This window comes from Belonocnema kinseyi, chromosome 8 (genome assembly GCF_010883055.1).
Source record: "Belonocnema kinseyi isolate 2016_QV_RU_SX_M_011 chromosome 8, B_treatae_v1, whole genome shotgun sequence".
NCBI lineage: Eukaryota > Metazoa > Arthropoda > Insecta > Hymenoptera > Cynipidae > Belonocnema > Belonocnema kinseyi.
The window spans coordinates 85893372-85908495 of record NC_046664.1 but is presented as its reverse complement, the minus strand read 5'-3'; the positions used below and the strand labels follow the sequence as shown (position 1 = coordinate 85908495).

At 31.5% G+C, this 15124-nt stretch overlaps 1 protein-coding gene across 6 annotated transcripts in view; it reads right to left on the bottom strand.

The window, feature by feature from the left end:
• LOC117177806 (diacylglycerol kinase theta) overlaps positions 1-15124 on the bottom strand; it is an 86703-nt gene that overhangs the window by 28881 nt on the left and 42698 nt on the right. For 3 of the 6 annotated variants that reach the window (XM_033368743.1, XM_033368744.1, XM_033368745.1), the window contains exon 6: positions 6463-6606. The exons of the other annotated variants lie outside the window; for them this stretch is intronic. In XM_033368743.1, the coding sequence (XP_033224634.1) occupies positions 6463-6606 (144 nt within the window). The remainder of the gene's footprint in view (positions 1-6462; positions 6607-15124) is intronic. 6 annotated transcript variants of the gene reach the window in all.

Here is a 15124-nt window from a genome sequence, read left to right as displayed (position 1 = left end):
CCAATTTCTCTCCAAAATCCAAACATATACATCTTTGCGAAATTTAAAAATCTTTAATTGAAAAAACACGTCCAAAATAATTACAAGTGTAGGGTGAAAATCGATTTTTCCACCGAAATTTTTTTCCCCACTGTGGGACGCTTTATTTAGTGCAAAAAAGTGAACTTGTTGTGTTTGAAAGAAGTGAAAATAATGACAATAAACAAGAGACTCCTTGAATAAATCCTGCAGAATTGGATTTACTTTTAGTAATTGGTCACACCTCTTACCATCAACCGTTGGCGATGGTTTTGTGAAGCACACATAAAAGGCGGTAGCATTCCTGCACTTCACTGCGCAGTGGACTGATAAGTATCACAGAATGTCACATAGCATCCAGCAGCCTGATTGACAGTGCATGCACTGAAGCGAAATATGAACATGCTAAAACGAAAGTGGCAGAAACAAAAAACAGGTAAATGATAACATTATGCACAAAACCATAATACAAAAGTAAAAAATACTGTATAAACAGTAAACATTAAACAAATGTTTATGATGTATTGACAGAGTGAGATGCTGATAACAAAAAAATGTCTTGCCCTCTTATTGGCCAACTGAGAGCAGTGATGCATGTACAAAACTAAGTAAGAATTAGAAAAAAATCAAAGAAAAACAACCACCGTATACAATAAAAAGAATAATATGGAATCTTATTCATTTTTAAAATTTTATTTGAAGAAACCTGCAAATGTGAACTTTAGTTTTGGTTTATAATATTTTTAATTAAAGGTCCTTACCTGAGTACTTTTTTTCCAAAGCAGTAATATGCCTTTCTTTGCCGTTTTCGAGAAAATCGACTTTACAATATTCGCCGCAGATCATATAAAGGTTGGCAAAAAACAAGTTCAATCGGCCGGTAACTCCAGGCAGCAGCACTTCGGCTTCATGTTCGCAGGCTGCGTGTTCTATTCTCGCTTCCTGTACTTTTCTTATATCATTTTTATTTTTTGAATGTTTCTAAATATAATTTCCTTCAATAATCTTAAAAATAATGCACATACAATAATTTTCCTCATTCCTTTTTCACGGAAAAACGTTGTTTTTTCATGAAAAACTTAAAAAATCTCATATTGTATTCGAGGAAGCAAATGTTTTTTTTATGAGTCACTGTTCTGCTTGAAAATTCTGATTACAAATAGAATTTGTGTAAAAAACCTCTTTCATATTTCTAATATTGATAATAATTGGTAAATATATAAAACATTTAATAAGTTTTTAAATTTGAATTAGTGTTTAATGCAGCTTTGCCGTGAAAACAAATTTATAACAATTTTAAAGAATAAAAATAAACCAAAAAGTCCAGGCAGCGAGACTCGAATACGCAGACTTCCAAATTTGAGGACGAAGCGCTACTGTCTAGCTACTAGCCGACTAAAATTGAATTGCCCCAAATTCTATATGTTCTGTGGCGCAAAAGCGCAGATAAGTACTTTGGAAGATTAATTATCAGGTGATTAGCTTTTATTAAAAAAAAAATTATTAACAAAAATCAAAATTCAAAACACGTGGTCTCCTCTTGTTAGTATAAATGTTGCTTACTAGTAAATACAGTGAAGTCTCGCTTGATTTAAGGGCCGCGAAACGTAAAGTTTCGATCATTTTAAGGCTAGAGGGTCTCCCACCGCTACCGCGCCTACAGACTATATTTGTCAAGTGACGATCATTGGCTGCCCCGTCCTGGTATCAATGAGGGCACTGTAAGCAACTTTGTCAACTGCATATGTGCCGAAAAGCGCGGATTGATTTGAAATTAATAAATACTATCAATAATAATACAGATAAATATTTATAACCAATTTTCACTGTTAAAAAATTAATTAAATGGAATATAAGAAATATCTTATTTCTTTAAGTAATTTATTATTAATGTAACATTCAAAGTTTATATACTGTAACTTTAAATATACCTGCTCTTTTCGGCACATGTGCAGTTGAAAAAGTCGACATTCGTCGACATCTCGTCGAAATGCGACATTCTGCCCTACTGGGCAGGTTCGCTTAATTTGTTTCAGATAACAAACATATGTTTCACCACTATCTATGGAATCACACGCTACCTGATCATGGCTGTATTTACACGACTGCAGAGTCAGTACGAAGCAAACGCTTGCGCACCGAAGTGCGCTCTAGAATCATCATCAGTTAGCACATTTGCGCATCATGCATGTCAGTGGTTTTAAAGTGTTTTTGATGACATATGATGTGACAAATATAACATTTTCTTGAAATAGTACAATTTTACAACTAAAAATCATTATAATAAACTCAAATATTTCTCGGAATAGTGAGTTTTGCAGAATGAAGTCGCGGTCATGCTATAGGATAGGTGGAAATGTCTGGGTAAAATTAAGTTAAAAAGGTCTGAATAGTAATATTTTTAATGCGTATCATACTATGATATGTGGAAATGTCAGCCGTCAGGAAGGTTAGCACATGAGACTGCAACTGTATACGGCTGTTTGGAGAAAACATTCTAAACGTAAAAGTAAGTTGTAAAGTTTTCAATAGTAATATTTTTCAAGGGTAGAATGTATTTTCTCAGTCATGTTGTCCGAAAATTGAGGCTAGAGTACCCGGTATGATATAATAACCTTAAATTTGGGGTATTTTATTTCGTGACACTGAAAGGTCGCGAATGGACAAAAGAATGGAACGTGACTGAAAAAATTCATTCTACACTTAAGGAATATTACTGTTCACATATTTATTACCTACTTTTAAGTTTAGAGTATTTTCTCCAAAAAATCGTATGCATCCCCATGATGTCGTACTAAAATACTCAATTCAAACCGACGAGGACTTCCCACTCTTCGGGCCTTTTTAAATTGGTCAGACACTGATGCGGAGGAAAGCGTACAGTGACCGTGGTGGGTTGTGACGGAACTGCGCAACTTAAAAAAGCGAGACTTCAAACCAACGAGACTTCACTGTATTTCGATAAGGTATTAACAGATTCACAATTTAATTTTTAGTTTTGAAAACCTCTAAATCGATCAAATAATTCGATCTGATTTCCATATGAGTTCAAATTTGAAGGATATAGAAGACTAGATCATTTTAAATCAGCATAAAGCGTGGAAAATTGAAGACTTAAAAATTGATATATGGACATTCAATCTTAAATAGTCTTCGAAAGAACAAATTTTCAGAAAATAAAAGGTAGACCATTTCTAAAAGTAAGATTTTAAATTAAATTGATCAAGCTTATATTTGATATCCACTTTCAACTTTAACTTCAAATTAAATTTTCATGTTTGGGCTAACAAATGGAGCCTACACCCTTCGAATTTTTTTAAATGTACACTCCTCTTTCAGCAATACGTAATTACCAATCTTTTAATAAGCTGAAGTAATAATAAATTAATAAATTCTTATTTTAAAATTAGAGTAATCAGTGATGTTTTTTGAAGAAAAACTGGTACAAGGACAATACAATTTTTAATTTAAATTATATCAATTATATATATATCAAATATCAAAATCTAGATTGACATTATTTTTTTTATGATTTGTGTAATAAAAAGATTAATGAAAATATTTATTTAATTGACCACGTTTTTATTTGAAATTGTTCAATTTGCAACTTCTCCGATAACAAATTTTGTGTGTATAGCAAACTATTTTCAAATACAAAAACATTAAGTTGTAAATGTTTAAATTAAAAATATTGAAATTGCAAGCATATCTTCAAAGTTGAAATTCGATAGTTTAAACTTTCTTTGAATACAATTTTGTTAATATTTCAAATTAAAATGATTAAATCCTGTTTTTTTTATTTTCTAATTATTTAATTTTTAACGTTTGCAACTCTAATTCTCTATAAAATGAAAGTTCTTTAAATGCGAATTTTTTAATAATAAACATTAATATTAAAATTAACAGTAGTCAAGTTTGTACCTTGAAACTAACAAAAATGTAAGTCACGAGATTCGGAATTATAATTCTGAACAAAAAATGTAATTGTAAACATAATTTAAGTTATTGTAGACAGTAAGTGTAGCCAATTTTTTAATGTAGCTGGAGGTTTTATTGCATCCGGTGGTTGAAATACATAAAGCAATCTAATATAATTTGCGTTAATATGTTAAAGTTTTCTAGCTTTGTCAATAATCCTCTCATTATTTAAAGGTAAGAAATATTCTTCTCGTTATTGTGTACATTTGTTATTTGTATTTTGTTTTCTGATTGTTTTGTTTGAAGGAGCGTAATTACTAATATTGTTATGGAGATTAAAAATGCCAACAATCCGGCGTATGTTAAAAATCAACTCCTGAGATGTGCTACGCTCTGCAAATGTCTGCAACATCACATAAAATCCATTGCCTCCTTCCTCTAAACATGTAGGGACGTCTTTTTCACGGAAAGTGTGTATGAAATTCACAGCAAGAAACTCAAAACGGTGCCACATCAAGGACTTTACATACATATACTTTAATTTTGGTCTCACAGATATCATCACTATCTAAAATACCATTGTAAATGTCACTCGGCTGGAAAGAATCGTCTTTTTCATTAAAAAAAAAAAATCGCGCAAGTCTCTAGTCTCCACACTTTTCAAAACAAGAAATTCCAAAACATCACTCAAAGAAGCTGCAGCTCAATAACGCCATCCAATTTAGGTAACGTGTGGAAGTATTGTTAAGTAGCTTAAGTTTTTCATTTTTATTATCCTGATTTAGGTAATTGATTATCAATTCCACAATATTATTACCATATTACATTTTTTCTTGAATATCAATCAAACAATATTCAATACACATCGCAAACGAAATATCATAAAAGCGCTAATTAAACTGCCTTGCATCTACTTACAATTTTCTGGGTTGGTACACTCCTCCTGAAGAAGACATTTTTCTGATAAATTACAAACTTGTGAGAATTAATTATAATAACGATTTTTGAAGATCGAATAATTATAAATATATTTTTATGGGTATCCTTGATAAAGGGTTATGAATATAAAAAGTCAAAAATGTATCGATTATTTTTCAGAAACGTTGGTCAGAAAATTGCTTTCTTCAGTGAAGTCAATCTTAAAATATACCAGGGACCATAAAAAATTTGTTTTAAGAGTAAAAGAAATCGCTTGCAAGTTCTTGTTGGGTTCAGAAACTGAGGAAAGACTTTCTATTTTAATTTCATTTTACAATATTAAAACAAAATTCTCTTTCTATTTTATTACCGTATTATTATTATCGTAATGCAATATTGCTGAATCCAAATGTGAGATTTAAATTAAAACTTTTTTATTTTGAATAAAAACTTTAAGGCTATTTCATATTTATTCGATTCCTACCGAACCGAAAATTGTTAATAACAATTCACGCCCATACAAAATTAGATATCAAGTTTAAAATTTCAGAAATTAAGTAAAGGGCACTGAAACCCGTTAGTACGGTACTACATTTTTCTAATTGCAATAAAATATTTTAATTTCATTGTTTAAAAAGAAATATCTAGTTTTATTCTTATAAACGAAACATGTACCCGAAAGTTAAAAAAATACGAATAGACTTTTTTTCTCTTTTCCCTTTTAGGGTTTCTCCGGGCATAAACCCTTGTAGTTTCGGTCGGGTGTTCATCCATCCGGCCGTCCTTCAGTTGTATTTTCTTCATGAGAAGTGAAGTGGGAGAGGGAAAATACTGATGGAGAATATTACAAGGGAGGGAGGGATAGGGAGTAAATGAATGGAGGGGGGAATAAATGGATGGGAGAATGTACTGTTGAGGGCGCAAGGGGCGGAAGGGTGAGTAGGGGAGGGGAGAGTGAGTATGGAGAGGGTGAGGGATTAGGTAAGTTAAGGGAAATTAAGGGGGTGGTGGTGAGGGGATGGTAAAATAGAATCGGATTGTATAAGACAGAACAGGATATGGTAGAAGAGGACAAGAGAGAGAGGACGGGAGGAGTAATAAAAGGACGTGGGAGATTTGAACAACTTCATTAACCTTTTTTAGCCTACGAAACCGTTTTTTGTAGGGGCATAGCGACTACTTTAACCCTTTTTGATTCAATTTGATTTTTTTTCTACAAATAACTCAAAATTAAAAGATAATAATTAGGAGTAAAAAAACAAAGGAAGAAGAAACGAAAAATTCGTTACGGCCCCCTTACAAGTGTAAATTGACAAAACAAAATATATTAAGTATGAGGAAAAATTGACATTGATACTAAGAGTACAATAATGGCATATTATGAAAAATAATTTTAAAAATAAATTACTTTTCATCGGGATGATGGAGATGTTGACGGAGCAGTGTTACACCTATAACGATGGCAACTAGAGCACGATTTTATTGTTCGTATAAATTCAATTAAATTCTCGAGAGCATGTAGCTATACTCAAAAGTATTGTAATTGTAATACTCATTATGTACACACACAGGGTTGCACTTGCACGACGATGGTAATAATCTAGATACCTCGAACATAAGGAGGGGAAGCATGACAATTTCCATGGCAGCTACGTGGCAAAACTAGTGAAAGGCGCCTCAAAGCATCGGCCAGGCGGCCTGCAGCCCCAATTTGTTCACTCTCAGCGAAATCGAATTGCTCTCCGATGTTATCTTCAAATATAGAAGCAAACGGAGGTCCAAATTCTTACTTGCATTTTTCTGTATCGTCCGCACTAAATTATTCATTTCTAGTTCAATTTTAACCTCGCGAAAATTTTTCTTTTGTGTTTTGTCATTATTAAGTGCCTAATCTGACAAGCGGAATCTACAACCTCAGGAATTTTGTTTAGATTCATACTCATCCAAGTAATAGATCATTACCAAACTTGTAATATACTAAAGTAATGATTTAAGCCCCTGATTAGATCAGGTGGTAACGCTTCGAGTTTGTAACCGGAAAGTGTCAGTGCTTGATTCAGATTATTTATTGTAACTGACTAATAAGTTTACAAAAATCAAGCTAAAATATCCAGTTTAAACCGTTTGTTTTAAACATTATCACTTTCGAAGGGAATATTTCAAGGATAAGACAGTAACGCGACATGCTTGAAAAATTCTGACTCCTTACACTATTGTTTGTTAAGAAACATCACTCATTATACTGTACGCGGAAAAAATGTGTCCTATAAAAAGTGTTGAACTCAGTCTGGGAACCTTGGACGGGTACCAAAATGTTATAATAATTGAAAGCCTCCTTCTTGGAATACTTTCAAGTTATTTCAATACTAAGAACAAGAAAGAAATAAAAAAGTATTGCGAAGCAGAACATCAGGTTTTTAGTATCTTCTTTACATCACAAGGTTACGCGCACACGAGAAACGCATATGCAACTCACAAAAACCTAATTCTATAACCTAACTTTACACTACTACATACAACGCAATTTCGTAACGCACAGTATCACTCGCTGGGCATGTAAAAAAGGGTGTGGGGATGAGGGGCCACAACCATCGCCCCTTCTTGTGAGATCGAATGCACTCGCGATTAACGATCTCACCGAAGAATGATCGCACTGGAAGAAGTTGTTGTGCATTGCCCGTTTGGGCATTGTTACACAATCTGAGAGAAATGTTAAGAATAGTTAATGTGAATTTACTTTAAATTGATTACCTTATATTCGTTTCAAAAGTTACGTACACATTTACTTTTTATGAGTTTTATAAGTGCTGGAAGATTGATAGTATGAGTAGGATAAATATTTTACTCTAAAGTAAATTTATATAAATAAACAAAAAATAAAGAAAAAGTCTATTTTGTTAGAAAGTGAAATATTTTTTAAATATTAAACTCTTTGGCAGAAAATAACCTTTCTTGTTGAAAAATCATATTTTTGAATTGAAAATTCCACATTTTGGTACCAAACTCATATTTTTTTGTAGAGAATTAATTCTTTTGTTGAAAAATCATATATTTGGGTTGAAAATTCAACTATTCTGTGGATGATTAGTCTTATCGGCTTCAAAAATCAACAATATTGTTGAAAATTAGTGTATTTTCTTGATAATTCGTATATCTTTTCGCAGAACATTAATCTTCTCATTTAGTTGAGATCATTTATTTCTAATTTAGTTTCTTGTATGATTTTGCATTATTTTTCGGAATTTCAAGAATTGTAACCATTTTTTAGAGATTTCAAGGAATTTCCTCTGATTTTACAGGATTATACAGGATTTTGAATACTACTTTTTATCAAATTACTGTGTAGGGAACAGATAATTGTTAATGTACGTAATTTTATTAATATATAAATTTATACACATTTTTCCAGCATCAATTCTATAATTCTTCAATTAATCTATGACATAAATCTGAATTAAAAATCAAAGATAGTATCAGGCCCATGCTGAGGGTGGTTCGTCTAAGGCAGTGGTCGGCACGCTCTTGCCCAGGGCCAAGGTACCTTGCCCTGGCTGCCCTACGACCTAGCGACAACTTAATTAGCTACTTAAATAGCTTAATTTTTTCTACTACTTTCCGGTCTATTCATGTACCTTAGCGTGAGTGAGCTTATTCCAGCAAGGGTCCTTTATCCACAGACATGTGAAAGTAAGGACATTTTAAAGCTTTTAATTTTTCCACTAGCGATTTGAAAAAAGCATTATCAGCATCTACGAATTTTTCCGATTCCAATGATATATTACTTGCCTAGAAAAGTTGAAAATTTGAAGGAGTTTAATATCAAGAAACATCAGCTTTACATTCAATTTAGTACTAAATGCTACTCAAATTTTGAACCTTTAGAGACAATTTATATGTCGTTGGAATCGGAAAAATACACAGAAAAACGCTGGTGTTAAATTTATTGCAGCTCAAATTTCATTGGGCTCCCAATGATCATTTGAGAGAGTTTTCAAGTCTCAAATGTCTTCCTCTGAACGTAGGTGCCCATGTAGGCATCTAGGGGAAAGTATCATTTGGAGACTGAATTTTGGCGCATGCAGAGTTGTGGAGTTCTGAACCGCGCCGTCAGCCACCTGAATACCTGTCAAAATATTAGCCTAAATAATTGTTAATAAGGAAACCAATTGAAACAATATTTACCTAATTTCCAAATTTCTTTCATTTAATAGGGCGTACCAGTCACTTAGAATAAAATTATAACTTCCTAATGCAACTTCCAAAAGTTAGGTTAGTCATGCCCGTCGACATTTAAACTAAAGCCGGGACGTATAGAAAAAGTCATGACCGTCTACATATACAATAAGGTATTTTCACTCCAATCACTAGCTCACTTCACTTCGTTGAATACTGAAGGAGTAACAGTTGACCAAATGCATGGGAGTCGGTTCATTTTTGCTCTATTTTTCTAATATCTTCGTGGAAAGTAATTTTTCTGTATAAGTGCAATTGAAAAATAGTTTTTCTTTTTTAGGGACTATTTAATGCAATAATAAAATGATAATAATTTTCATTCATGCGTGCGTTAGGGTTGAGCGCTTGTTGTCTACCCTTTGAATTACATTGAAAAAAATACATTACATTGAAAAACAATTCTTGTAATTTAAATAAATAATTATTAAAATATACACACGAATGTATACAAATTGTGTAACTTTTGATTTCAGACAAGAAAAAATTTTATAACACATATATTTGATGAATAACAGTTTATTTTCATTGAATTTGAAAGACTGACTAATATTTCTCAAAATATTTGTTAATAGATACATTTTTTTAAATACCATATGATATTTCAGCAGCTTGATATATAGAAGCTAATTGCAGAATATAATACTGATAATATTTGAATAATTCTAAAACAAAATTTCAGATTGTTCTTTTCCATTGAGACGTGACAAAACGACGCTTGAAATAAAAAAAAAAGAAAGCATAACTACAATGCAGTCGTGATAATTTATTTATTTATAGGTTATATAATTATATGAATTCCCAGAAAAATACATACAAAATATTAAAAACTTATAAATAATTATTTTCAATCACTTTTCCAAGAAATTTCTCTTTGGAATTCACTGAAAATAAATTGTTATAAATATAATATATGTGTTGTATTTTTTTTGCTTGAAATCAAAGTTACACAACTTGTATATATCCTTGTGGATATTTTAATAATTATTTACTTAAGTTATAAGAATTGATTTTTCATTGGTCCACAGTGCAAACCGGAAAAATAAATCAAATCAGCCGGCAGGAAAAAGTCGGGATATGAAAGCCTCAATATGGTATTTTCACTTCAACCATCAGCTAACTTCACTTTGTTAAAAGCTGAGGGGGAAAAATGGATCAAAACTTTATTTCTCTAATATATTTGTAATTAATCATCATTATTATTATTTTATTATTTCATTAAATAGTAATTAAAAAATAAAAACTATTTTTTAACTACACTTATATAGAAAAAATTACCTTTTACGAAGATGTTAGCAAAATAGGGCAAAAATGAACTGAATCCCATACATTTGGTCCCTTATTTACCCCTTAGCAATCTACGAAGTGAAGTTGACTGTTTATTGAAGTGAAAATACCTAATAGGCTCTTATCTTATCAGTTTGAATGTTCCCGCTGCTATATTTGAAACATTGCAATGTTTCACTAAACTCCCAATGTTTCATGAAACTTTTCATCAGGCTAAAGTTTCATGCAAATTTACATCCCTACTCATCGCGAAAAACAAATTTCTCTTTTTATTATACAATTGTATTTACCTTATCTTTCATGTATGATACTAGCCACTGCAAGATTAGATATCTAAGATACTTTTAAACTTCCGCAGAAAATCTAGTGGAAATTTGTTCGAATGAACAGGCATCAATTTCAATGCAGACGGTCACGACTAAGTTTGTACATCCCGGCTTTGGTGGTTTGAATCTCATACAGTAGGTTTTGACTAACCTAACATTTGGATATCACATCACGCCAAGTACTATTTTTATTCCAAGACTATTTAGTCGCTGGTAAATGAGAGGAAATAAAAAGTTAGGTAATTATCATTATAACTTACCTGCTTATTAACATCTGTTTCACTCAAATAACGACCGACAAAATGATCTTGACAGATGACTTACAGTTTGTACTGGATGAGAAAAAAACAGTGTCTAAACTCTAAATGATGCTTTTCCCCTAGATTCTTCGAATGAACCTTCGTGGTGCAAATTTGTTGCATCTCTATTCAACACCGATTTCAGTGTACATTGGAGGATCGGCGATTTTCTGTGTACATAGACTCCAAATATATTACTTTTAAGTCACTGATTACAAAATTAAGAATGTTTTAATCTCACATTTTTTCCCATTTTCTAACAAAGGACCCCTGAGGAAAGGGGTGGTCTGGCCAAGCTCGCAGACACTGCCCTGAAAGTAGGTCGTAGGGCAGCCAGGGCAGGGTACACGCTGGTCTGTCAATCGCGACGCACCCCCGCGCTGCCAGGTTTTATTTAATTTCCAATAAACTAATATGTTATGTAAATCACGTTTACCGAATTTTTTCGTATTCCTCCCCAACACACTTCATACTGAATCTCAAACATTATTTTCATCTCAAGCCTAGTATTGAATCCTTAAATACGATAATGAAAATAACCAACCTACTTTTGAATTCTATAAAAATAACACTTAAGTAAAATTGAATAGAAATATTATAAATCTGTGAATATCACATTCATTACTATAAAATACTTCTGCTTAGAGAAACCATCTTAAACTTGACTTTAACTTTGATCAATATTTAATTAATTATACAAATACTAAATATTGAATATTCTTCAATTCTACATTTATTGTTGCTAACAAATTTTCTTAAAGGAGTCATCGTGGCTCAGATGGTATAGTGATTGTCCTATATTCCAACATTGCAGCCTTGACAGCCACGTTGGCTGCCAGCGCGCGCTGGCGCGGGTTCGATTCCCAAAGCAGGAAGCGAGGCTGGACGTGCTTTCTGAAAGCTTCGCTTTTGTCCCTTGGTATACTATCCGACAGATTACCATACAGTTTATAATTAACCTTACAGTACAAGCCGCTAATGACCCTGGCAGTTAATAAAAGAAACTTTTTCTTAAATTAAAAAAACATTTGTGCTATAAAATATCTGCTATACGTACAATAAAAAACCAAAATTTTTGTCCAAGCCTGTGAACCGTTTTTTGCGTTAAAATACAAGCCCATCTTTATTGCGCATTGCCGACTGATGTTCGACTGCGCACATCGATACGCAGATATATTTGCCAATACTGGCTATAGGACTTACTGTAATATCAGTGCGCTATTTTTCTCTCTAGGCTATTATCGACAATTGGAAGATCCGCTTGCATATAATATTAAAAAGTTTTAAATCTCTTATTAACATTCATTCAAAACCTACAACATTTTGGTACCCATCCAAGATTCCTGGACTAATTCTACAATTTTTACAGGACATTTTTTCCCGTGTAATCTAAAAATAATAATACAATAATACAGTAGAAGTCCGATAACTTGCCGTCCGATAAGTGCACACTCCCCTTAATACGTCATCACACGTACAGCACGTGCACTAATTGTGGTTCTCCCACTACGTGCGCTATTTTGCTAATGATTTGCGCCCATGATTTACGCACGCGCGCACCTAATATCGTGCTACTAGAGAGGGCATCCGATAAGTCCACAATTCGTGGAATTTTCCGTCCCTACAGCCCCGAAGTTGGAAAGTTATTGGACTTGTACTGTAATAGAAAATGTCTTTTTTATATTCTGTTTTTACATAATTTTATTTTACTAATAAAATAATAACAAAAATATGAATATTCAAATATAAAACTTTCAAATTTTTTTCAACTGAAGAAAGATGAGAATTTTCTGTAAATAAAAATTCTCTTGGAGTAAATATGGTAAAGGTTGAAAAAAAAAATTTTTTTCGTAGGAAAATCATGGTAAAAAATGAATATTTCGTTTTGAAATAAATAAAATTTACAGTAATTTGCAATTTAAAAATATATAATAGAAAAGACTGTCAAAAATTACGACAGCAGGATTCGAGTCCAGAATTTCCGGTTACAAACTCGCAACGTTACCGCCTGATCTAACCGGGAGTTTCAGGACTTTCGCATCGCGGTCCATGAGACATGTGTGCTTTTTTAAAAATTCGTCTTTTTTAAGAATCACTAAAAGCGCATCTTATTACTTTAGCATATTACAAGTTTGGTAATGACCTATTAGTTGAAGGAGTATGAATTTAAACAGAATTCCAAAGGATGTTAGTCCCCCTTGTAAAAAAAACTCAGAAACAGCCGAATCACTGATTTTTTCTTTTTAAAAACACCCCTACTTTTGCTTAAAGTAAACAAAAACGATTTAGGCTTTCCTTAAATCTAATTTGACTTTTTAAACTAAATTTTGGTACTTTTTAAACTGATTTTGGTACGAGTTGAAATTGACACGTTAAAAATGGTTAAAAATTTCGAGACTTGAAATTAAATTGAAAAATTGAATTAAATTAATTTGATGTAACAAAATGAACAACAGTGATGAATTGAAATAGTTGGGTTCAAAAATAAAGAGTTTTAAATTGGTAGCCTTTTAAAGTAAAATGTTATTCAAGAATTTCAAAATTATAGTGTTAGAAAATTAGGAATTCCAATTTAAAACATTGAAAATTAATTTTTTTGAGATTGATAAATTTCAAATTAATGTAAAATATAAAGCTGAAATCATCTAAAATTGAAGAATTTCAAACTTCAAGTGTTTAAAACTATAAGGACCATAAAGTAAAAACCAATACGGTGCAAAATATTTAGCTCGAATTCAGAAGACTTAATTAAAAAATTCTGCTTTTAAATAAAATAATATTCTTAACAAAAAAATTAATAAAAACTTAAAACTTTGTAAACTTAATTTAATTTTTAAACACAAAATAAAGTTTGTAATGGAAAATTGAATAAATAAATCTTTAAAAACTTTAATTTGTTTTGGTTAATTCTAACAACTCTTAGTATAGGCCCTGCCTTTAAGAAAATAGCTACCAAGGTGAATCACAATTTTTCTTATTTTTCAATCCTGCTTCTCAAATACTTGCTCTTCTCTTTATTTCCCAATACATTTTAAAACAAATTTTGATTTTACTTTATGGATAAATTAACCAGAAAATATTCCTTGTGATAGGATCCAAAATAGACTTATTGCAAATAAAAATCAAGTGACTTTGTACCTAATGTAATTTCCTTCATTTACAAGAAAAATTGAGAACACAAATTTAATTAAGTAAACACTGGAAAAATTATTCTATTTTTAAAAGAGGCACGCTTGTAAACGTATGGAGCAAATGTAATAGCTCGGGCACAAGCTAAGTACTGCGCAATGGGGACGAAAAAAAAGCGGTACAAAAAGTGGTATTCTCTGAAATTTTCCACTGAATATGTGAAAAATACTGAATTTATATTTGGAAAATAATAGTGGCTGAAATATGAATATTTCTGTACCTTTAACTGACAACCCTCAATGCTAGAAAACTTTATACCTATTTTTCTACACGTACTTTCTCATTCCTTTTATATTGATTTATAGCATCGAACGATGTAAAATATGTACAAATTACAAAATTATCGAGAGTTGAATTATAACACAAATATTTGAGAGTGCCATCGATTAATGAACTGAGATTTGTGAAAAGAACAACAAAAGCTTTTTGAAAGTAACATGATGTATCACTATATCTATATTCTATATATTAAAGATCGAAGGTTTCAAGCATCTTTTTTCAATTTACTTCATACCTATGTAAATCAATACGAGGACATAATGTAAGAGACATGTTCTAGATACAAAAACTGGCTATTTTTACGAGAAATGTTTAACTCAAGGATACAATAAAATTTGCATAATATGATAGAGATAATTAAAAAATGTTGAGTTTGACATTTACATCATACTTTTTAGATGATACACGGGATAGGGTGGATAATATTGATTCAAATAATTATTTTTTAATACGCATGCTATTGGAACGAGGAGTACAAAATTTTGAATTTTTTACCATTTCATGACAGATTATTGCAAGAGAATGGAAAATGACCATTCAATTAAAATTTTAATAATTTATCTTAAAAACGTAACAAAATACTATGGATATTTAACTTAAAAATGAGCCAAAGAAATTTTTGAAATGTTGATTATTTTTAGAGTGATACCAATTTGTTAT